Source organism: Saccostrea echinata, unplaced genomic scaffold (assembly GCF_033153115.1).
Source record: "Saccostrea echinata isolate AGI-Se365-2 ecotype Australia unplaced genomic scaffold, CSIRO_AGI_Sech_v1 ptg000016l, whole genome shotgun sequence".
NCBI lineage: Eukaryota > Metazoa > Mollusca > Bivalvia > Ostreida > Ostreidae > Saccostrea > Saccostrea echinata.
Window position 1 is genome coordinate 4,384,496 of NW_026889765.1, and position 23,231 is coordinate 4,407,726.

General features: G+C 34.8%; 1 protein-coding gene across 1 annotated transcript in view; it reads left to right on the top strand.

Annotated features, from left to right (window-relative positions):
- Positions 1-2,739: 2,739 nt before the first annotated feature.
- The window catches only part of LOC133188835 (uncharacterized), a 36,219-nt gene continuing 15,727 nt past the window's right edge, over positions 2,740-23,231 (top strand). The window contains exon 1 of the mRNA XM_061324319.1: positions 2,740-2,829. Coding sequence (XP_061180303.1) covers positions 2,827-2,829 — 3 coding nt within the window. The 5' untranslated portion in view covers positions 2,740-2,826. The remainder of the gene's footprint in view (positions 2,830-23,231) is intronic.

Genomic DNA, 23,231 nt, shown 5'->3' on the forward strand with positions numbered 1-23,231 from the left:
ATACTAGAGCAAAGGTCGTTGCTGGAGTAACAAGCAGGTCTTCTGTCCAATTCGGCGAAGAAAATGAAGGACAATGGGGCAAATTAGAACGCTTTTCTGAAATTAAAGCATTTGACAAAAATGCGCTTTAGGGACCTTTATTTAATTACATGCCGTATATTTGTAAATATAAGCCACTTGTAACAATACTTTCGTTTGACCGAATGAAATTGGACGTCTGCAGTGACCTTTATTATCAAATTTCGTGTCAATATCTGCAAAAATATACCATTTTTGACTACTTCCAGTTTGACTGGATGTGATGTCGATCGACGAAAAGTGGGACCGGACGTCTCCAGCTACATTTTGCATCCAATTTACCTGCAAAAATATGCAATTTCTAGAGTATTTTTTTCCTGACAACCCACGGATATAACGATCCTTTAAAAATCATCAAATCAACAATATCTCCGGACCGAAAGTGACGTCAGTAAAACGCATAAGGTTCAAATGATGTTGCAGAGGTCCTGAAAGTTTACTGGAAATCCATCGAGCCGTTTTGGGGAAATCACGTGCACAAAATCGAAAACAAAACAAACAAACAAACAAACAATAAAAAAGTGAAAAAGAAACCGAAGAATAACAAGGTCTTCTGCAGAAGACGAAAGACCTTAATTAGTCCCCTACCGGTGAAACCGGAGGGGACTATAGGTTTCCTCTTAGTCTGTCCGTCCGTCTGTCTGTCTGTCCCTCTGTCTGTCTGTCAGTCTGTCCCACTTGGTTTTCCGCACTTTTTTTCCTAAACGCTAGCAGATATTGAGCTGATTTTTTGGTATGTGAGTGTACCTTGATGAGTTACAGACCAAGTTTGCATTTCGTTCCGCTTCATTGATTTTTGACGGAATTACGGCCTTTTCAATTTTTAGGGGTTTTCCGCCATTTTCTTCTAAACGCTTTCAGATATTGAGCTGATCTTTGGTATGTGACTTTACCTTGATTAGTTATAGATCAAGTTTGCATTTTGTCCCGCTTCATTGATTTTTGACGGAATTATGGCATTTTCAATTCTTAACGGGAACCAGATTACACTTGCCGGTAGGGGACTAGTATTGCTAATGCAATACTCTCAGAATGCTTGTTACTGATTTTTTCTAAGTTATCTTTCTGTATACGAAATAAACCTTAATAACATGTAAGAAAACAAAACCTACATGTATCAATGGTCGCCCGCTTGGCTTAGTGGTAGAGCGTTGTCTCCTTACGTCGAATTGATCTTTACGTCGCAGGTTCGAATCCCACTGCGGGACGTGGAGACTGATCCTTTAGATGAGACCGCATAAACGAGGTTCCGTGTCGCAGTAGGTGCTGGCACGAAAAAGATCCCTCACTGTTAATGGCCCCGAGTGCCCAATACAGGTCTAAAATTGCAGCCCATTACCGGCAAGTGGTGGCGTTTCAAAATGAGTGAAAAATTCTCGAAGGGACGTTAAACAATCAAACAAACAAATAAACATGTATCAATGTCATGTGTATTTTGAAACGATCTACCGGTTAATATGTCGAAACGTGATGAGATTTACCGGTTAGATTTTCTATTCGATTGCCATACCTAATTAAAAAATGCATACAAACACTTTTTTAAAACAAGTAGATGAAACTCATCTGTAACAACAACCTGTCGTATCATTTATAGTTAATAAAGTAACTGTAGACCATTAATACAAGAATTTATATCATTTAGTGGTGTAGTTTTACCCCTCAATAACGTTTGTTTTATTTCATTAACGGTTTCTTCAGTGCAACATAATACATCCTAGAACTGAAGTCTATCACAATGACTTTAACGAGAAACACAGAACGTCATATGAGCATGAGGAGCAGCTGGAAATACAGGAAACTGCTCTAGAAAATGTTTTAAAATCTACAATGTGCTGCAAGTAATTGATTGTGTTTTACGTCCCTTGCCACAATTTTTCACTCATATAAGTCGTCACCATAAATTGGTGAAGAGACTTCAATTTAAGTCCTTTACTCGGCATTCAGGGCCATTTAGCAGTTAGGGTTCTTTACCTTGCCAACGCGTGCCATGATGCGGGACCTCATCCGAAAGACCCTTGAGTTTCACTTCTTGTGCCGGGCGCTTGGCGAAGGAAAAGTCACTACTCACTACCTATGTTGCCGCGGCGCTTGGAATGAGAATCGAACCTGGTATCTTCCGATAACGAAGTGAATGCCCTACCACTAGGCTGCTGCTAGGAAGAAAGAGTCCTCTTGACAGCAGTAACATTAGATTGGAGTAACTTTAGACAGCAGTAACATTAGATTGCAGTATTAGATTGCAGTAACATTAGATAGCAGTAGCATTAAACAGCTGTAACATAAGATTGCAGAAAATTAGATAGCAAAAACATTTGACTATAGTAACATTAGACAGCAGTAATAATAGATTGTAGTAACATTAGATTGTAACGATAGATGAGGTAAAAATGGATAAAGAATCCTATCAATGTAGTAACAGTTCTTGGAATTCCTAGTATCATACTCAGTAATATGACACTTTTTCTTGGAATTCCTAGTATCATACTCAGTAATATGACACTTTATTTTTCCCTTTTACCGGATTTTGGAGAAAAAAAATAAAATGTGCTTCCAAGAAAAAGAAAGAAGAGCAATTACGTCACAAAGTTCTTGTATATTTAAACGGAACGACAAGATTATTAAATTCTTTTTCCTTGAATCATCGAACCCAAGACCGCATTTTTTAGAAACCAGAAAACGTTTGAGCGAAAATTTGGAGGAATTTATTAACATATATGGAATTCTGAACCTGTAGTCAATGTTGATAAAATGGTATGTACATATACTTAACTCATGAGACTTCATTTTTGGCATTTTAGAATAAACTTCAAATGTTATTTTAAAACATGAAAGTGTTATACCCCTCCATTTCAACAATTTTTAATTCCCTTTACCCGAAGGTGTTTTGTGCTAATTTTGATTAAAATTTGCCCAGTGGTACATGTACTGGAGAAGTTGAAAATGTGTGTCAGACGACACGTTCCTCAAATTCTTGTTTTGTATACCTTGGTATTATCAAATATTGGTCAATATGTTCACTCTCATGTGATTTCTAAACTGTTTTCAATATGTTTTTAAAAATGAGTACACCAAAAGTTGTTACATTAGCAATTCAAAAGATTTACCTATAGAGATCATATAAGAAAAATATCACTCTCTGGTATCTTGCACACAAATGCCTAGTAAGGTACCTCAATTTTTGGTTAGAAAACTTCTTTAAGTAGCAATACATGTACTTCAATGACAGATTCTTGGGGAAAATTATGTATTTTCGAGGAACGTGTCGTCTGACTTCGCAGACGAACAGAGAGACAAACGGACAAAGTTGAACAACGAGAGATAAGAAAAGCTCACTTGAGTTAATAGGTCTGGTGACTAAAGATTGTAATAAGATAAAAAAAATCATCTAAAGTCACCAAATACAGTTCTCTACGTGGTGCATTTATTATTACACATTGAATATTGACATTTTCCAAATATTAGTATTCGATGGTTGTAAATACACGATAAGTATATGACAACATTTTAAAGTGAAAAATATTGTTGACATTTTTAGTCCCAACCAAGAGAGTAAAAGTCTACTAAATTAATCTATTACTAACAGCGGTGAAATAAGAACAAGACGCCCATGGGCCACATCGCTCACCTGAGAACTAGCTAGGAAAAAGCATAAATCAATTCAGTATTGAAAAGTTTACATGGAGGGAGGGGGGGGGGAGAGACTTGAATTTTAAACTACCTGAAGATGCTTTCATATCATTATAACAAATGGTTTTGCTGTTCTTGAGCAAAAGATTTTTAAAAAGATGTTTTTCCTATATATTCCTTTGTAAAACTTTGATTCCTCATTGTGGCCCATTGTGAGGGATCTTTTTCGTGCCAGCACCTATCTTTTTCGTGCCAGCACCTACTGCGACACGGGACCTCGGTTTATACGGTCTCATCCGAAGGACCGGTGTCCACGTCCTACAATGGGATTCGAACCCGCGACGTAAGGATCAACCCCTTACTCCGCAACTCTAGAGCAGACGCTCTAACCACTGCGCCACGCGGGCGACCATATCAATATGACTAAATATGGCTTTGTTCTTTAGAAAAATATTTTTTCCTTTATATTCCTATGTAAAACTTTGACCCCTCATTGTGGCCCCACCCTACCCCCGGGGGTCATGATTTGAACAAACTTGAATCTATACTACCTGAAGATGCTTACATATCAATATAACTAAACAAGGCTTTGCTGTTCTTGAGAAGATTTTTAAATTTTTTTCATATATATTTCTATGTAAAACTTTGATCCCCCATTGTGGCCCCACCCTAACCTTAGGGGTATGATTTGAATAAACTTGAATCTACACTTCCTGGAGATGCTTCTTGAGAAGAAGATTTTTAAAATATACCACCAAATGTTCACTATTTCTGATTTATCTTCCCTTGAATGAGGGTATGGCCCTTTATTTTAATAATCTTGAATTCCCTTCACCCAAGGATGCTTTGTGGCAAGTTTGGTTGAAATTGATCCAGTGGTTCTGGAGAAGAAGTCGAAAATGTGAAAAGTTTACAGACGGACGGACAGACAGACGGACTACAGAAAAAATGTGATCAGAAAAGCTCACAAAAGCTCAGGTGAGCTAAAAAAATCTTTATTTTGTCAGTTTGACTAATAGAATTTTGCGCCATATCAATTTTTATGATAGAAGGCGTAGAAAATAAAATATCATCAAACAAGAACTTTTTTTTTTCATTTCAAAACCACTTTAGTCAAACTGAATTAAAATAAACCAGAAGTCTCCGACGAGACTGTAGCTCTACTGGTTTGAACTTCTAACAAAGGAAAGGAAAAGTTGCATAAAAATGTTGGACTTGAAACTTTGCAACAGCAATAAGAATAATTATCCTTAGTTTAGTGTCTTCTGGTTGCAAGATTTATTGCAAAGAGAATAAAACTGTAGGAGGGGCAGCCTTTTGAAAGAATTTTACAGAAATTTCGAATTTAGTAACCATGGCAACATCCCTCATCAAAATAAAATAAGAGGCCCAAGGGCCTTAACGGTCACCTGACTATAATACAACAATTTAGAAGGTAAATACACTGATAGATGAAGCAATGTGCCCTAAAGCAAGAGAAGTAGGAAGATCAGGATCAACAAAATAATTAGTCTAGTATTCAGTATCAACTCATAAATGAAGTTCTAATCTCTCCCCCACTTAACACTATCATGCAGACTATTAACAAACTATTAGTGCTTCTATATTTTTAAACCCATATTAAGACCTCTAGCATTGACCTCTCTTATGGTCTTTGAAGAACTTTTAATAAGATAAGTTATTTTTGTCTCATTTTATTTATCTATTACTTACAGGTCTACCTGATTATTAAAACTAAGAAAGTACTTTTTTAATTATATACGATAAACATTCTTGCATAATTATCTTATTCTATTAACCTTTCAAATACATTATTTACAGTGATTAATTATCAAAGGTGAATGGAAAAGGGGAATAACTTCTCTCAGTAGAATACAAATTAATAGAGCCCTGCCCAGGACCAGAATGCTTAGACGAATGGTCCAGATGTTTAAAAATCTGGTAGAAATGCGCTTACTCATATCATTTAAACTTTTACTCAGTTTGCTTCCGATATGCCCAGAAGCAGAGAAGAATTTCACAGGTACAATGTATTTTCACTACAGATTCAACAAAGCCTTACCCTAACACCAGAACCCAAGACCAAGGGTCAAGAAATTTATAAATTTGGAAGAGTTAGCCTCATCATCATAACTATGGACTTCAAAGAATTAACACTTTTCCACTATATTATCATAAGCCTGACCCTAGGACCACAAGATTTAAAAATTCTGTTCAAAGCTCCCATTTTCATCATAGCTAAGCAATTTATTTATCAGCTCAACACTAAGGAGCAGACAGGATTAATTAATGATTAATTAATAAAATTAATGTTTTTTCACTATATAATCAATAGAGCCCCCCCCCCCCTCCTCAAGAACCCCAAAAACTGAGGCCATATATTTAAAAAATTTGGAAGAGGCATCCTTGTCTATCATAATCATGCACTTAGTTTGTTTAAATAATCTCCAGTAGCAGAGAAGAAGATTTTCAAAGAATCGATGCATTTTCACTATATTATCAATAGAGCCCCGCCCTAACACCAGAACCCCTGACCCTGGGGCCATGAAATTCACAATTTTTGAAAAGGCATCCTTATGCATCATAACCATGCACTTAGTTTGTTTAAATAGTCTCCAGTAGCAGAGAAGAAGATTTTCAAAGAATCAATGCATTTTCACTATATAATCAACAGAGCCCCGCCCTAACACCAGAACCCCTGACCCTGGGGCCATGAAATTCACAATTTTTGAAAAGGCATCCTTATGCATCATAACCATGCACTTAGTTTGCTTAAATAATACCCAGGAGCAGAGAAGAAGATTTTCAAAGAATTAAAGCATTTTCACTATATAATCAATAGAGCCCCGCCCTAACACCAGAACCCCTGACCCAGGGACCATGGCTTTCACAATTCTGAAAGAGGCCCACCTCCTCATCATAACTATGTACTTAGTTTATCACCTTAATGCCCAGGGGCAGAAGAGAAGATTTTCAAAGAATTAATGCATTTCCACTATATAATCAATAGAGCCCCGCCCTAACACCAGAACCCCTGACCCTGGGGCCATGAATTTCACAATTTTCGAAGAGGCACTCTAGCTCATCATAACTATGTACTTAGTAACTTTATTTAATACCCAGGAGCAGAGAAGAAGATTTTCAAAGAAATAATGCACTTTCACTATATGATCTATATAGCCCCACCCTGGGGCCAGAACCCCTGACCCTGGGGCCATGAATTTCACAATTTTGGTAGAGGGCTCAATGCTTATTACAATGATGCCAACAGTTTGACTGCTTGATGTCCAGGAGTAAAGAAGATTTTTTTTTGGTGGTTTAAGCCCCACCCCTCAGGCCCCAGGGGAGCAGGGACCATGAAATTCACAATTTTTGTTCCCCTTCACCCATAGATGCTATATACCAAATTTGGTTGAAATTGGTTGAGCGGTTCTAGAGAAGAAGTTAAAAATGTTCAAAAGTTAACGCACGACGGACGACGCACGACGACGGACGAAAACAGATAGCAATAGGTCACCTGAGTGACTCAGGTGACCTAAAAAAAAAAATAAAGACAATTGTGAATCTCATTGTAGTATACTTGCATGCCATGTTATATTAAAATCAGACCAAACTGTAGAAAGAGTGGTGTTTTGAAAGTATTTCACAGAAATTTCTTTTTTTAGTAACCATGGCAACATCGTTCATCGAAATCAGATACCCTTAAACAGAATTTGTATTCAAGAGTTGTCTACTTTTTGAAATCAGACCAAAACTGTAGGAAAAGTAGCGTTTTGAATGTATTTTAACAGAAATTCCAATTTTTGGTAAACACCGTTCATCGAAATAAAGAATTATGTTTCTTAGAGTTTTCTATTTGTAATCCAAGTTATATTGAAATTAGACCAAAAGTGTAGGAGGAGTAGCGTTTTGAAAGTTATCCAGAGAAAATTCTATTTTTAGTAATCTTGGCAACACCGTTCATCGAAATCATAAACCGATAGCAGAATTATGTACCTAAGTGTAGATTACCGGTACTTGTGTGCCAAGTTATATTGAAATCAGGCCAAAACTGTAGGAGGAGTAGCGTTTTGAAAGTATTTCACAGAAATTCTATTTTTAGTAACCATGGCAACACCATTCAAGGAAATCAAAAACCAATATACAGAATTACGTATCCTAGTGTAGTGTACTTGTGTGCAGAGTTATTTAAGGAATCACTGTCTAGTTAGTAGAGTATGCCAGGGCGAAGCCCGTTATGCATAAATTATCCCACGTTTCCAACTATCGTTGAGTCCCTAGCATACCTTACTAACTAGACAGTAATTCCTTATATTTTCATTTTTTTGTGAAATAAAATTGTAAATTTTATTTCATTGTGAAATAAGATTGTAGATTTTAAAAATGTAGACTAATAGATTTAAATTACACGAGGCCTCATGTCAATTTCAATAGTCCCCGCCCACTGACGTCAAACACAAAGACAGCCGCGCGAGAATTACATGCATATTAGGCCTCCTTAGCGTCAGACACAAAGACAGCCACACGAGAATTACATGCTTATTAGGCCTTCTTAGCTCTGGCTGCAATAATGTAGCTCTCCCCCCCTTTTTTTTTGGGGGGGGGGAGGGCTACAACTCCTCAGGATCTCCGTAATGGTGCAAGTGCGGGAGTGATTCACTACCGCACAAATTTCGGCTCAAATTATAGGTAAGTGGGTATTTTATTAACATATCTTACCTGAACTCATAAAATGTAGTTATACAGGACATGAATTGATCCAAAAATATACAGAACAATCCGTATATCGGTTATTTTTCTTGTATGTCAACATCACAACTTGAATTTATCCGCCATGTTTACTGACCTTGATCGATTTTATTTTGGGACAACCAATGAGAATTCGGGATCTAGGGGAGCGGATCGTTTAGGATTTCCTTTATTTTAAGCATAAATTTCACTGTTTAGGAAAAAAATATCCCATGGTATGCTTTTATTTATCGATGTTTAGTGATATCATGCAACACAAACATATATCAACACCGACATTTACTTTTTCAAGTGATTCTAAATTTCAAGCGCAAGTATAAGTACATCACGCAAGAACTGTCATGGCTGCTGAAGAGAACGACTGGTAAACACGCAGATTTATTATCCCCTCGCGCAACTAGTTGCGGAGGGGATATAGCATCGCTACTGTGCGTATGTGTGTGTGTTAGTGTGTCCGTTACAGCTTGTGGGCAAGATATAAAGAGAACTTTTGCACTATCATTTCTCAGCCTTCACATACTAATGTGGCATTGTAAAAGGACGAACCCTATTCATTTTCAAGTTAATTGGTGAAATAGTTCTTAAAATATCACCGTTTTACGACCTTCAAACCCTGCAATTTTATGTACGAGTTGACAATACTCACTTCCGGTAAATTTAACAGGTTAAAATTCGGGTCGTTTCGATAGAGCCGCTTCCGTAAGTTCTACTTTGTATTTGCGTATTGTCATATTATTGTGCGTATCTTGAGAAAGTTTGTATGAATTAAAAGTGTCATCTCTGTCACTGAGTAACTGAAATAATTTGATGAACGTCGCGGTTTCAATACCAAACTACCACATGTGTGTCTTTACATTAGGGGCCTGTGGAATATTTAATCTTCAGGCGCACGTAATTCTTGAAAGCTATAAATATACCGTTTCACAAGTTTCATTGACGTCTCAGCACCGGTATATTGTCATTTTTCAGTACAAAAAAATATTACTTCTGGGCGTATTTTCAGATTTGATACATATTGCATGCTACTGTTAGGTTTACTCAGGTAGGTATATAAATGGAATTAGAGCATACGTGATATGTTTCTGCTAGGAATAAGGGAAACTGCCCAATCACGTATACTTGTTATGAACCCCCCCCCCCCCGATATCCACCTTGACTTTTGTTAATTTTTAATTAGTGTTGCAATACATTATTATTTCTTTACCTTATTTTAAACTTTAGACAGTAATACTGGCTATACCCTTGATTACTAGGCCTAGATGATTGTATCTTGTTTAACGTCCCTCTTGAGATTTTTTTCTCTCGTATGGAGATAATGCCATTACCGGTGAAGTTCCTGGCGCGAGGGGATGCTCCGCTTAGCGGTGCTCTTGTTTTCCCTGGTTTTCGCGTATAAAGGGCTATGATGTTGATAGTGAATAAAAAATCCGTCTCATTGGAAGTAGGTTGAATGCAAAAACAATTTATTTTGCTTGCAGTCGCCCGTATCTAAAAAACTATATACTTGCACCATTACGGAGATGCAGTGGAATTGTAGCCCTCTACTGAAAATATCAGATTTAAAAAAATCGGAGAGGGCTACATTATTGCAGCTATCTTAGCTCCTGACCTTTCGCTTGGCGAAATTTGCATTCTGGTAGAATGATCAAGAAATCAACTCCACTAACTTTCAAAGAGTTATCACAGAGAAAACAAATAGAAATGGAAATATATTAAGTACAGGTCCACGTAACAATCAGGCAGGAGGTGATACAAAGGGTATTCAGAAATTAATGATTTTTCACTCACAGTTTTTTCTTGGGCTATAAGCCGTGTATGTGGAAGGAAAAATATTTTGGGTCATTGTTACTATGGAAACCTGGACAAAGAAATTTCCCTAGCAACCGCCCAATTTTTCTTTGTAGATTGACGAAATTTCACTCATTTTGAAGGCTTTATACGAAACGTAAATAAAGTGATTTTTTCTTTTACCTAGTGTAATAAGAAAGATACATTTTTAAAGTGTTCTGTCAATGTAATAAAAAGAAATTGCATTCTCTAATATATTTGATATAGACACAGGTAAAGATACATGTTTCCCATTTTTTGCTGATTCAGCGTTTTGCTTGATTTTAGCGAAAATCAAGTCGACATTATTCATTTCACCATCTTAATACAACTGTTTCATCTATTTCATGTAAAACTACAGGAAAGCTTCTCTAAGAATTTGAAATAAAAAGTTCTGCAAATTTGAAAATTCCTATCTGTTGCTAAGCAACAGAAATGGATGGTTTGATTAATTAAAAAGGGATAATTGTAAAATATTGGAAGAAAAATCGTATAAATTGTAATCATTGAGTACCAAATACAAAATTTAAAATAGTAAAATATACAGTTTCTTCCTTGTATACTAAAGACTATTTTAAAATAAGCTATCTCCATAGCAACAGCAAATTTTCCTTAGCAACGAAGCATTGAAAGTTATTTTTAGCACATATTCATCTAATTTTTTAAAAGATTATCTGATTCTTATTGTTGGATTGCTATTGCCCAGAATCGACATTGTCAAACTGTTTTTAAAAAGTATTTTTAAAGTTAATTCATCCATAGCAACAGAACTTGTCTACATAGCAACAAATGTATTTTATAAAGAATCAGTATGTAGCAATTCCTCAACAAAATTTGTGTCTTTAAAGGATGTTTACTAGGCAAAAACATTCTACTAATGGGAATGAATATTACTTACTTGACTCATGACTGTGGTATTTTTTTTTCACTTTGAAATAGTAAATCAATGACCTACTTTTCATGATAGTGGCTTATTGAGACTCTAGAGTCTTAAAATTTCTTGCAAATTCCTGAAAATTTTGCATCATGACCAATATTTGCATCCAAAATTGGATAGTCTAACTTCTGACAAGTTTTTTAAAAAACAGTAATCTTGTAATTAAAAAAATTGACTTTTGATGAGGTCTACTTGTGACAATGCAGAACTGGTGAGGTATTGATTGACCGAGGCCGAAGGCTTAGGTTAAGCAGTTTCTGACAAAGTCCACATGGGCACGAGTAGGCCGAATTCAAAAGGTCAATAAAAACAAATGTTTATATTGTTATCATTGAGTACCAAACACAAATTTTAAAAGAATAAAATATACAATATTCTTCTGTGTAAACTAAATGCAATTATAAAATTTTCCATCTCCCATGGCAACAGAAATTTTCCTTAGCAACAAGGCAAGGAAAGTAATATTTAGCACAAACATGTACTCATGAAAATTTTTTAAAATATTTACATTACATTTTTGCAGTAAAACTGAATTTGCGCAGTCTGACTGGCTATTCTACTTTTTTGTTTTTTGTTGAATCTTCCTTTGCTATTGAAATTGTAACAAATATTCAAATATCCCACATAAACAAAGTTTGGGGCTTGGGGAGTTGGGGGGTTGGGGTGTGTGTTATACAGAAATCTCTTTACTGGGTGTCCTTCCGTCCATGCAATCTTCTCGCTATAACTTGAAAAACACTGGAAGCTCATACTTTGTACGGAGTTGCTTATGACCCAAGGAGGTGTCATGCCCTTGACACAAGGTCATGCCAGCATGTTCAAGGTCACTGGCAAAAAAAGTGTATAAAAGTTGTTGTTCAAAGAATCAATGCATTTTCACTATATAATCAATAGAGCCCCGCCCTAACACCAGAACCCCTGACCCTGGGGCCATGAAATTCACAATTTTTGAAAAGGCATCCTTATGCATCATAACCATGCACTTAGTTTGTTTAAATAATACCCAGGAGCAGAGAAAAAGATTTTCAAAGAATTAATGCATTTTCACTATATAATCAATAGAGCTCCGCCCTAACACCAGAACCCCTGACCCAGGGGCCATGGCTTTCACAATTCTGGAAGAGGCCCACCTCCTCATCATAACTATGTACTTAGTTTATCACCTTAATGCCCAGGAGCAGAGGAGAAGATTTTCAAAGAATTAATGCATTTTCACTATATAGTCGATAGAGCCCCGCCCTAACACCAGAACCCCTGACCCTGGGGCCATGAAATTCACAATTTTGGAAGAGGCACTTTTGCTCATCATAACTATGTACTTAGTTACTTTATTAAATATCCAGAAGCAGAGAAGAAGATTTTCAAAGAATTAATGCATTTTCACTATATAATCAATAGAGCCCCGCCCTAACACCAGAACCCCTGACCCTGGGGCCATAAAATTCACAATTTTTGAAAAGGCACTTTTGCTCATCATAACTATGTACTTAGTTACTTTATTTAATACCCAGGAGCAAAGAAGAAGGTTTTCAAAGAATTAATGCATTTTCACTATATAATCTATAGAGCCCCGCCCTAACACCAGAACCCCTGACCCTGGGGCCATGAATTTCACAATTTTGGAAGAGGCACTCTTGCTCATCATAACCATGTACTTAGTAACTTTATTTAATACCCAGGAGCAGAGAAGAAGATTTTCAAAGAAATAATGCACTTTCACTATATGATCTATACAGCCCCACCCTGGGGCCAGAACCCCTGACCCTGGGGCCATGAATTTCACAATTTTGGTAGAGGGCTCAATGCTTATTACAATGATGCCAACAGTTTGACTGCTTGATGTCCAGGAGTAAAGAAAAAGATTTTTAAAGATTGCATTATTTTTGGTGGTTTTAGCCCCACCCCTCAGGCCCCAGGGGGCCGGGACCATGAAATTCACAATTTTTGTTCCCCTTCACCCATAAATGCTGTATACCAAATTTGGATGTAATTGGTTCAGTGGTTCCAGAGTAGAAGCTAAAAATGTTCAAAAGTTTACGACCGACGAACGACGTACGACGACGGACGAAAACGGATAGCAATAGGTCACCTGAGTTTATTCAGGTGACCTAAAAATACTATGAATGGGTTCAGTCAGCACACAATTCAAAGATAGATTGCATTTGCTGACAAAGTCATTGTATCGACCATACAACTTGCGAAATTATGACTATAAACAAGAATGTTGATATTCTTATTTCATCAACTTGTTTGTCAGTAGCTTGCCTCTTTTTAGAAATTATTCGTACCTAGAGCATCTCTTGTGTATTGAAACAACTTGGAGATATAAAACAAGCTTAGATTACAGTAAAAGCACAAACTTTAATTTTTTATTTCATGAACAAGACTATCACTATTTTTCAGTGTATTTCTTTTATTTTTTCATTAAGCTCGTTATATCAAAAATATTTTTTAGTTATTACATGTAAATATCCTGTTATAACTAGACTAGTAAATAATAAAAATCGAGATTTAGTCATCTCGTAATAATTTAATTCTGGTTGTAACACGTCATTTGATAGAATAAAAGATGTAGTTTATACCGTATAACATATGTTGCCTACGTCACAATGACTTACGCCAAAAACGTATTATTTGGCTTGAGGTACTTTTAAAATATGCTTAATTTGAAGGCATTTCTTAAGGAAAATTGCCTTAATTGGAAAATTAAATTATAAGAAATGAATTTAATTAATAGCTGCCCAAGTTACACTGGTATAACCTGGATTGGAACAATTTACGCTTTTTTATTAACTGCTCCACGGTTTATAAAGCGGATATTGTCCCAACGCAGGTTATACCGTACAGTATAACTGGAGTAGCTATTAAATTCATTCCTTAAATAATGAATTAGTTACCCCAATAAAATGAATTTCCTATCTTGCTTTTATAAAGAGTTGGTATCATATTATAATAATTTTTTAATCTAATTCTCCAGGAGTTAGTAGTCTCGTTACAACGAGTTTGTTATCTTGTTAAAACGTTTCAACGAGTTAGTCATTTTTTTTTTTATAATAAATTAGCTATTTTGTTCATGAGTTAGTATCTCATTATAACTTATTACATATGTAGTAATCTCATCAAAATAAGTTTTTTTTTAATCTTGTAATTCAGGAGACAGAAGTCTCGCTACAAAGAGTTTGTTTATTTAGATTTTCTGTCTTAGCCAATCTTGATAGCTTAACTTACATTTTTATCTGCCAGTCAAATTGCGCACAGACTCCAGTACCTAAACTCCTTATAAGTAAATGGTTTGAATATTTATAGTTTTAATATTCTATTTTCCACCTTTGTTAAACAGTTTAAACTGTTGAAAATAATTATGATATCTTGCTTCAAAACAAAATTATTAAGTATATTATGGGCGTTAATATATATTTGATGAAGAAAATAGGTGGATTGTGAAAAATGTAAAAAAAAAAAAAAAGAAAATCCTGATACTTTAAAATACAGTTATTGACTTTTGAATTAGGTCTACTTGTTACTATACAGACTTTGTCAGGACTGATTAACCTCAGCCTTCGGCCTCGGTCAACCAATTATACCTCACCAGGTCTGCATTGTCACAAGTAGACCTTATCAAAAATCTATTTTTTTTTTATTACAAGATTACTGTTTTTTTTTAAACTTATCAGAAGTTAGACTATCCAGTTTTTGTTGCAAATATTGGTCAGGATGCAAAATTTTCAGGAATTTGCAAAAAATTTTAAGACTCTAGAGTCTCAATAAGCCACTAGCATGAAAAGTAGGTTATTGATTTCAAAGTGAAAAAAACACCACAGTCATGAGTCAAGTAAGTAATATTCATTCCCATTAGTAGAATGTTTTTGCCTAGTAAACATCCTTTAAAGATACAAATTTTGTTGAGGAATTGCTACATACTGATTCTTTATAAAATACATTTGTTGCTATGTAGACAAGTTCTGTTGCTATGGATGAATTAACTTTAAAATATACTTTTTAAAAACAGTTTGACAATGTCGATTCTGGGCAATAGCAATCCAACAATAAGAATCAGATAATCTTTTAAAAAATTAGATGAATATGTGCTAAAAATAACTTTCAATGCTTCGTTGCTAAGGAAAATTTGCTGTTGCTATGGAGATAGCTTATTGTTAAATAGTCTTTAGTATACAAGGAAGAATACTGTATATTTTACTATTTTAAAATTTGTATTTGGTACTCGATGATTACAATTTATTCGATTTTTCTTGCAATGCTTTTCATTTTCTCCTTTTTTAATTAATCAAACCATCCATTTTTGTTGCTTAGCAACAGATAGGAATTTTCAAATTTGCAAAACTTTTTATTTCAAATTCTAAGAGAGGCTTTCCAGTGGTTTTACATGAAATAGATGAAACAGTTGTATTAAGATGGTGAAATGAATAATATCGACTTGATTTTTGCTAAAAATCAAGCAAAATGCTGAATCAGCAAAAATGGGAAACATGTATCTTTACCTGTGTGTATAGCAAATATATCAGAGAATGTAATTTCTTTTTATTAAGTTGACAGAACACTTTAAAAATGTATCTTTCTTATTACACTAAATAAGAGAAAAAAACACTATATTTACGTTTCGTATAAAGCCTTCAAAATGAGTGAAGTTTCGTCAATCTACAAAGAAAAATTGGGCGGTTGCTAGGGAAATTTCTTTGTCCAGGTTTCCATAGTAACAATGACCCAAAATATTTTTCCTTCCACATACACAGCTTATAGACCAAGAAGAAACTGTGAGTGAAAAATCATTAATTTCTAAGAACCCCCATGTATCACCTTTTATATATAGGCTGCCTGATTGTTACGTGGAACTGTACTTAAAAATTAAAATCAGACCTAAACTGGTAGGAGGAGTAGCATAGTAGCATTTTGAAAAATTGTTGACGGACGGACGACGGACACCTTACTATTGCATGAGCTCTTCTGGTCTCTGACCAGTAGAGCTAAAAAAAAAAAAGTACTTATACCATCGTCTTCAACTTATATTATTACAAGTTAAATTGATGCAAAGCATCAAATCGGCCTCAACAATATATTTCATTTGAAGAATTTCCACAAGAAAGAGTCCAAAGAAAAAATCCATATAGAAAAAGTATATGATACACTTTTACACTTGCTTTACTTTCCTGTGCATTTTTCACACTAGTTTACAGTGATCAATTGTTGAATATTTATGCAAATAAAAATAAATCCATTAATATGAAAATCGGACTGTAATAAAGGATAGAAATATATTATCATCAAATTATTTGATTCAAGGACAAATGCAACAAATATCTAAGATAATTGATTATGAATGCTGAGAAAAAGCAAGGCCGTAACTAGGCTCAAATTTTTAGTGAGGCAATTCAGGGATATGAGGGCCATCCGAGTCCAAAGCGGGCCCAGGGTAGTGTCCACTGTCCTGATGGGGACCAGTTCTTGGGGGAGCGGAAGGGGATGATGAAATTTTTCACGTTTTGAATTACTTTTTACATGCTTCTAATCGATAATGATGCATCTTATGAGATGACCGATTTACAGAAATTGAAACAAGAGTTGAATTAAAAGTATTAATTTAGTACAAAGACACAAATGATTAATAAAAGTTCGAAGAAAAACTTTTTCACTTTTCAGAAAATTTTCGTGAGGCATTTGCCTCGCTTGCCTCAATGGTAGTTACGGCCTTGAAAAGGACTCAAGCTTCATGGCTGATACCCTGGATTTTTGTTACGTGAAAATGCCGATCAGTGTTAGTGTTGTGATATATATGTATGTGAAGTACAGAAAAAAATTCATTGTGTCACTTGCAACTGCAGTGTCAATTCAAAACCAAATTCAAATTATTAATTATTTTAGACACTGTAATTCATATCCGGAAACTCAGTATATTTTCTATTTCTATCTTACGGACGCCCATGTTAGGGAGCAGTTCATGAAACAACTTTTTTGTAAAATCATTAAATTAATAAATACCTGACGAGAAATGAAAAACAAATTGAAACATAATAACAACTATTTAGACTTAGTTTTAAGCAAATTTTTAAGGCTTTAAAGCTTATTCGTAACTTTTATGTTTGTTATCAATAAAGAATTATTCCAACGAAGCAAAAAAAAATGTGCACATTCTAACACAACCACAAATAGATCGGCCGCTGCTGCGGCCAATACTTAATAGATTTACTTGGCGGAACATTGGATATGCGAAACTGCTTCAACATGTATATCATTTAAAATATTTCCTTGTAAACTAATGCACTATTTCGGGCTATAAATTCACAAGAAACACTTTTTAAGCTATATATGAGATTTTTCTCTGTTATTACTTCACAACCAGCCTCTTTTCTTGAATTTGAAATGAGTTTTCTTGAATTTAGGGTCTAGCTAGATCACTATATTCATTTCGGGAAATACTGCTGCATCGTACGTATCGTATCGTTTTTTCTTTATGTTTCTTTTCTTCCCAAAATACTCGAAAATCTCACTATTAAGTCCGGGTAATGTTATATTCAGATGCATATGATAAGTTAGTTGGAACAATAATGCACAGATCTATATGTTTATTTCTGATTTGTATATTATGTGAAAAATAGAATGATAAAAAATTAACTAGCTAAAGTTAAAAAATTAACTAAACATATACTTATAACTAGGGTTAACCAAAATAAATAAATTTGTTTGAAAAATAGTGACGTACCTTGTTAATATTATAGTAAGGGGATATTTTTATCAAAAAAGCGAAAGATTTAAAACGTCAAGTGCCTGTGGACAAGCCCTTCCTTTGGATACCAACAATTTTGACCCCGACCTTGGAGTTTGACCTACTTTTGAAAAACTTTAACTTTCGCTTTAACTTTTGAACAGTTTATACTAGGCCTTTATATCTTTCATATGTATTTTTTATGACAAGGTCTTCTCCTGCGTACCATAAATTTTGACCTTGACCCTGGAGTTTGACACTTTTTAGAAAACTTTAACCTTGACCATAACTTTTGAATGGTTGGTTCTTCGCTTTTATATTTACCAGGTATATCCATTGACGTAAGTCCTTTCTTTGGGTAACAACATTTTTGATCTCTTGACCTTGGAGTTTGACTTGCATTTGAGAAACTTGTATCTTCGCCATAAGGGGACATCAGTGTTTCACAAACACATCTTTTTTGTGTATACATGTATATTGTCCCGTATTGGAGTTTTCGGAAAATTGAATAACTCAAGTATATAGTCAATTTTTTATGAAGACCAAAAATATTTTAATATGGCACTATACTATGATATCAACAGAAGGTAACCTATTCAAGAATCTCTGGTTTAAGTTGGTTCAAATGTACAATCAAATATATTTTTGAGTGTGCACTCAATAGATTTCTATATCCCCTGCAAACTCGGTAAATTTTATTGCTCTTGTCTGAGATAATTATGACTATTTTTGCCAGGCGGTGGTATAATTTGTATTTGTTTATAGCTAGATTTACTGAGTATTATAAAATATTGAAATATTGTGGATATTTGTAAATGTGCTTAAAAATTCCAAGGAACTTTTGAAAATTTCGAAATCACAAAATTTTACAACAATCAATAACATAAAAACCACAGGCATCTGACATTACTTATTTTTCTTTTATAATATAGAAAAATATACCCCCTACCTAATAATTCACAAGGTACACATCGTCGCCATCTTGAATTGTTCTAGGTCGGTCACATCAACTTGTATTTTCGTCTGAGACTCCGTGAAATAAATTCTCTGCAACCGTATTCTTTCTGTGGTCAGTCTTTCGAGGTCTCAACACACGGACAGTGCAACCAGAAGGGCGCTTAACACTTGCAAATATTAAAAATATCTCAAACTCAATTTTAACTCGATTAAAAGAAAAAATAAGTGCCTTTTCAACTCTGTATACAACCATTCCCCACGATAAATTAAAGTCCAGGCTTTTTGACATCATTGACAGCTGCTTTTTCAAGAAAAATGGAACTCGTAAATTTACTTACCTTGTCATTGGTCATTTGCAAAATTATTTTGTTAAAAATCATTCTGATTGACCACACAAGTACGCTGAATTTGATATTTAAAAGATGCGTGAGTTTCTGATTGACAATATCTATGTGGTTTTTGGAGACCAGGTCATCCAACAATCTGTTGGAATTCCCATGGGTACTAATTGCGCCTCGCTATTAGCAGACCTATTTTTGTATTCATATGAAGCAGAATTTATTCAAAATATTATACATGAGAAAAGGAAATCTCTTGCTGTGGCCTTCAACTCGACATTTAGGTATATTACTATTATTAAGGTCTTCCGCTCCAGGCGGAAGACCTTCTACTGATTCTGATGGTTAAGATTATTCTTATTATTCTTTTTTTTTTCCTAGACGCCAACTTTGAGACCTCATATCTTGCTCATTTCTCAAGGGATTTTGCTCAAATTTGCAGGGTTTAAAGACGTTACAAAATTCTATCAGAATGCTGTCAAACATTTCAAAAACCCACTTCCGCTTTTGGGTTATCTCCCTTTAAATGAAAATTTAGGAGGCTTCATTTCGAGACAAAGGGTCAGAGACTACTGAAGCTGGAGTAGAAATTCTACCGAATTTAAATAATAGAAGCACTGAAGTTGTGCACATCGGTTTTTGTTTTTCAATTTCTGTATTCAAAATGGCGCTAGAGAGGGGTCAAAAATTAGAACGCCAAAAAGAGCGAAAATTTACACATATTCTCCTTTTTATCTTCTAAACTAAAAATATTTTGATAAAACATGTACAATAAAAGTTGTGCACAATTTTAAGGCCTTTCATTTGAGACCACTAAAAAGGGTCTGGCCCCTAAAATTAGGGATCTGGGGCCCTTTAAATTTTTTGCTTTATAACTCAAAAACGGTAAATATTTCGAAATAGCTGCCGTAATTAAAGTTGTTATTTAACATCTTATTGATCTCAAGAAAATGTTATTTTGTTTGAGTCTTGTGTTCTAAATGAGCTAGAAGCATAACACATATACAGGTAAGTGTTTTCATTCAGCAAGTAAACAAGAGCTCTTCATGCGTGTAATTAAAATAAACTTACTATAAATAATAAACCTTGCTATATTAGATGCTAATATTCTTTAGAATCAGGTTTTTGAAGTATTTTGTGCTTTATTTCCAAATTATTTACTGACAACTTTCCCTTTTATTTCGTTTGTTTTCAAATTTGGATAAACCAGTCTACTAAATAGGGAAAAAAAGATAACCTTTTCTTCTTATCATATAAAAACATACAATAAAGTTAGAAAATAAAACAACACTTTAAACATAGACTATTCACAGCCATTAAGTACACGCCTTTTACATTCACCTCGTGTGTTTACAATTATGTAACCCCTCCCTCGATAGCGCGTGGCAAAGGAGGTCACCGAGGATCAACGACCTAAGGTCATACACAAAACAAACCATAGAATGGCCATTCCAAATACATTCTTAACTAAGTGATGAGTGGATAAATATGTTGAATCTTTCAGATTATTTCATATCTTTGATTAAGTCGCTAGTACATTTCGATTTATATTTTATTATATTATTCGCTCAATTACAAGAAAGTTGCATATTTATTCTTATAAACATTGCATTGTTGAGATAATTGCGCTTTGTGGAAAATTACTTTAAAATCATTTCGAATCTTTCATATGATTCCGTCTTACTGTTTAATTATCATTCGCTCGTTTTAATCAGCTAGTCTTAAGTGCCTTTCACTTATTCACTTCAAATTCAATGCATTTTGAATGCCGAAAAGACCACTTTCTTTGCGTATTAAAGAAACAGTTTATTTATCTCTCTTATGTTATTATTTAACGAGTTGCTATTTCTTTCATGAACATTAAACAGGATGTATATAATTAAAAACGATAATTGTATGTAGAGGTCACATTTTTAATTGTCAGGAAAATCGAAAATAAAATTAAGTACTTTTGAGTTTGTATTATTTTCTTCCTAACTTACAATATTATTGCATACAAAATACTAGGTCGGACGCATGTAACTTAACCATGTTAACCGCCTCAATATTTCACTTGTATTTGAAAATTCTATCGAGCGTCGAATGAATTTTACCCGTTAAAAAGCGTACCAAAAAAGAACCCTTCCTATGCAGTTTTCTTTGGGAATCAATTGGCTTAGATAGTCTACTCCGACATGTGTTGACAAAACTCACGCAATGAGAAGCCATACATTTCAATCTTGTGACCTCTTGGTCAGTGCATGTGAAGATTACGCATGGCAATTAGTGTCTGGAAAACGAAGTATGTTTTATAAGTTATTTGACAGGTTAAGATTTGTTCTCATTCCATCTCATTAATCTTATGCATTTGTTTTATTTCATCTAATAAATTGAATTTACCCATGACACAAATTATTGGTACATGCATGTAAGTACGCGTAAATGCGATTTAATTTGTTTATGCGGAAGAGCGGCCAAAATAAATACACTTCGAACTCTGGAATTTCTGATCCCTATTTTACTGTTTAAATCATAGGTCCACTCAGCTGACGAGTTGTTTTAATAGCGGTAATAAATTATATCCAAGTCCTGGCCAGCGATCGTTACGGTTGGTGACATTGCAATTAAACTGGTCGATACTAAGGTACTAAGATACTAATGGGTGTATATATTTTCACCTAATATGTTTTCATTGAGTGTTTTCATAAGAAGTAAATTGCTGGAGGATATCATGTTCTCCCTGATCACGTCGATAGCGTGTAGAAACAGCGGTATATGAACACACGCTTTTGTATACAAAGCAAACGTGTAAACCAAAAGGATGGGAAAAAAACGACGAAATAAAAACATTTCTCTATTAACTGAAATTATTGTCTTTAGACAGATAAAAATAAATGATTATCCGCCTGAGAACATGTGAAAATTATACCCAAATACAATGTAACGAAGGATTTTGGGTTTAATCCCGAGTACACAATTATAGCAATGATGTGTACATGTACATGCAGAATACCTCTTTTTTTATCCTTCGTCCATGTGTTCCTCCTTAACGGAAAAAATATTATACCGAACGAGGTTGAAAAATGCCGAACTTTATTTCTTAAAATTAACAGCAATTATCCGACTTTTCTCATATCACTGTAAAAATGCCGTAAAAACTAAAACCGTCTGGTTTGACTTTGTCAACGCGTTTTAGATCGGGTTTGAGATTTTTATTAAATGTCTGGAGTATTTCGCTTATTTTGCAAGTCCGTATAATGAAAGAAAACACTGACAGATTTAGAGGAGGTTCAGGGTGTCTGCCCCCACTGGCGGATTTAAGTGGGGCTTGGGGGCGCACGCCCCCCCCCCCCCAAATTTTCAAAATATGACATGACTAATATTAATAATGCCATACTTTGGTTTTATAATTAATGGTCAATTAAAAAATGGTAATTTTATTTCATGACCAAGTATCAGTTTTCTTAAAAACCAAGTCTGAAAACCTTGCATTCCCTAGGCTACGATTATTCAAAGCGGAAAACGTCTCCCGATTTCGTTTGAAGGGTAGACAGCACTTGTCAATTTCCTATGATGATGCAAAGATTTAAAGGCTGGTCGAAGGTAAATAACATTCGGCAAACCTCGGCTGATTCCGTCACCTTCATCCAGATGAGGTACGAATCGGCCGAGGTGTGCCGAGTGAGGTAAATAATAAGTAACATATCGCCACTAATAACTATCTGAAACAACACGCACTTCTGTTAGAGTATCGGGTAATTTCATTTAGACTAGGGAAGTGTGTGTTGTTAATTTTTTTTCTTTTTTCAAATAGAGCTTAAGTTATATCTTATTTAAAAACCACGTGTTATATTAGTGGTTAATACACCAATACACATCACTCTGGCTTACACCTTGGTAATATTGCTCTGCAAATCGTCAAGTGATGGTGCTGCTTGTTATCAGTCGTTCTCAGTGGGGAACCTAACATATCCCCACTAGTAACTATCTGAAACAACACGCACTTCTGTTAGAGTATCGG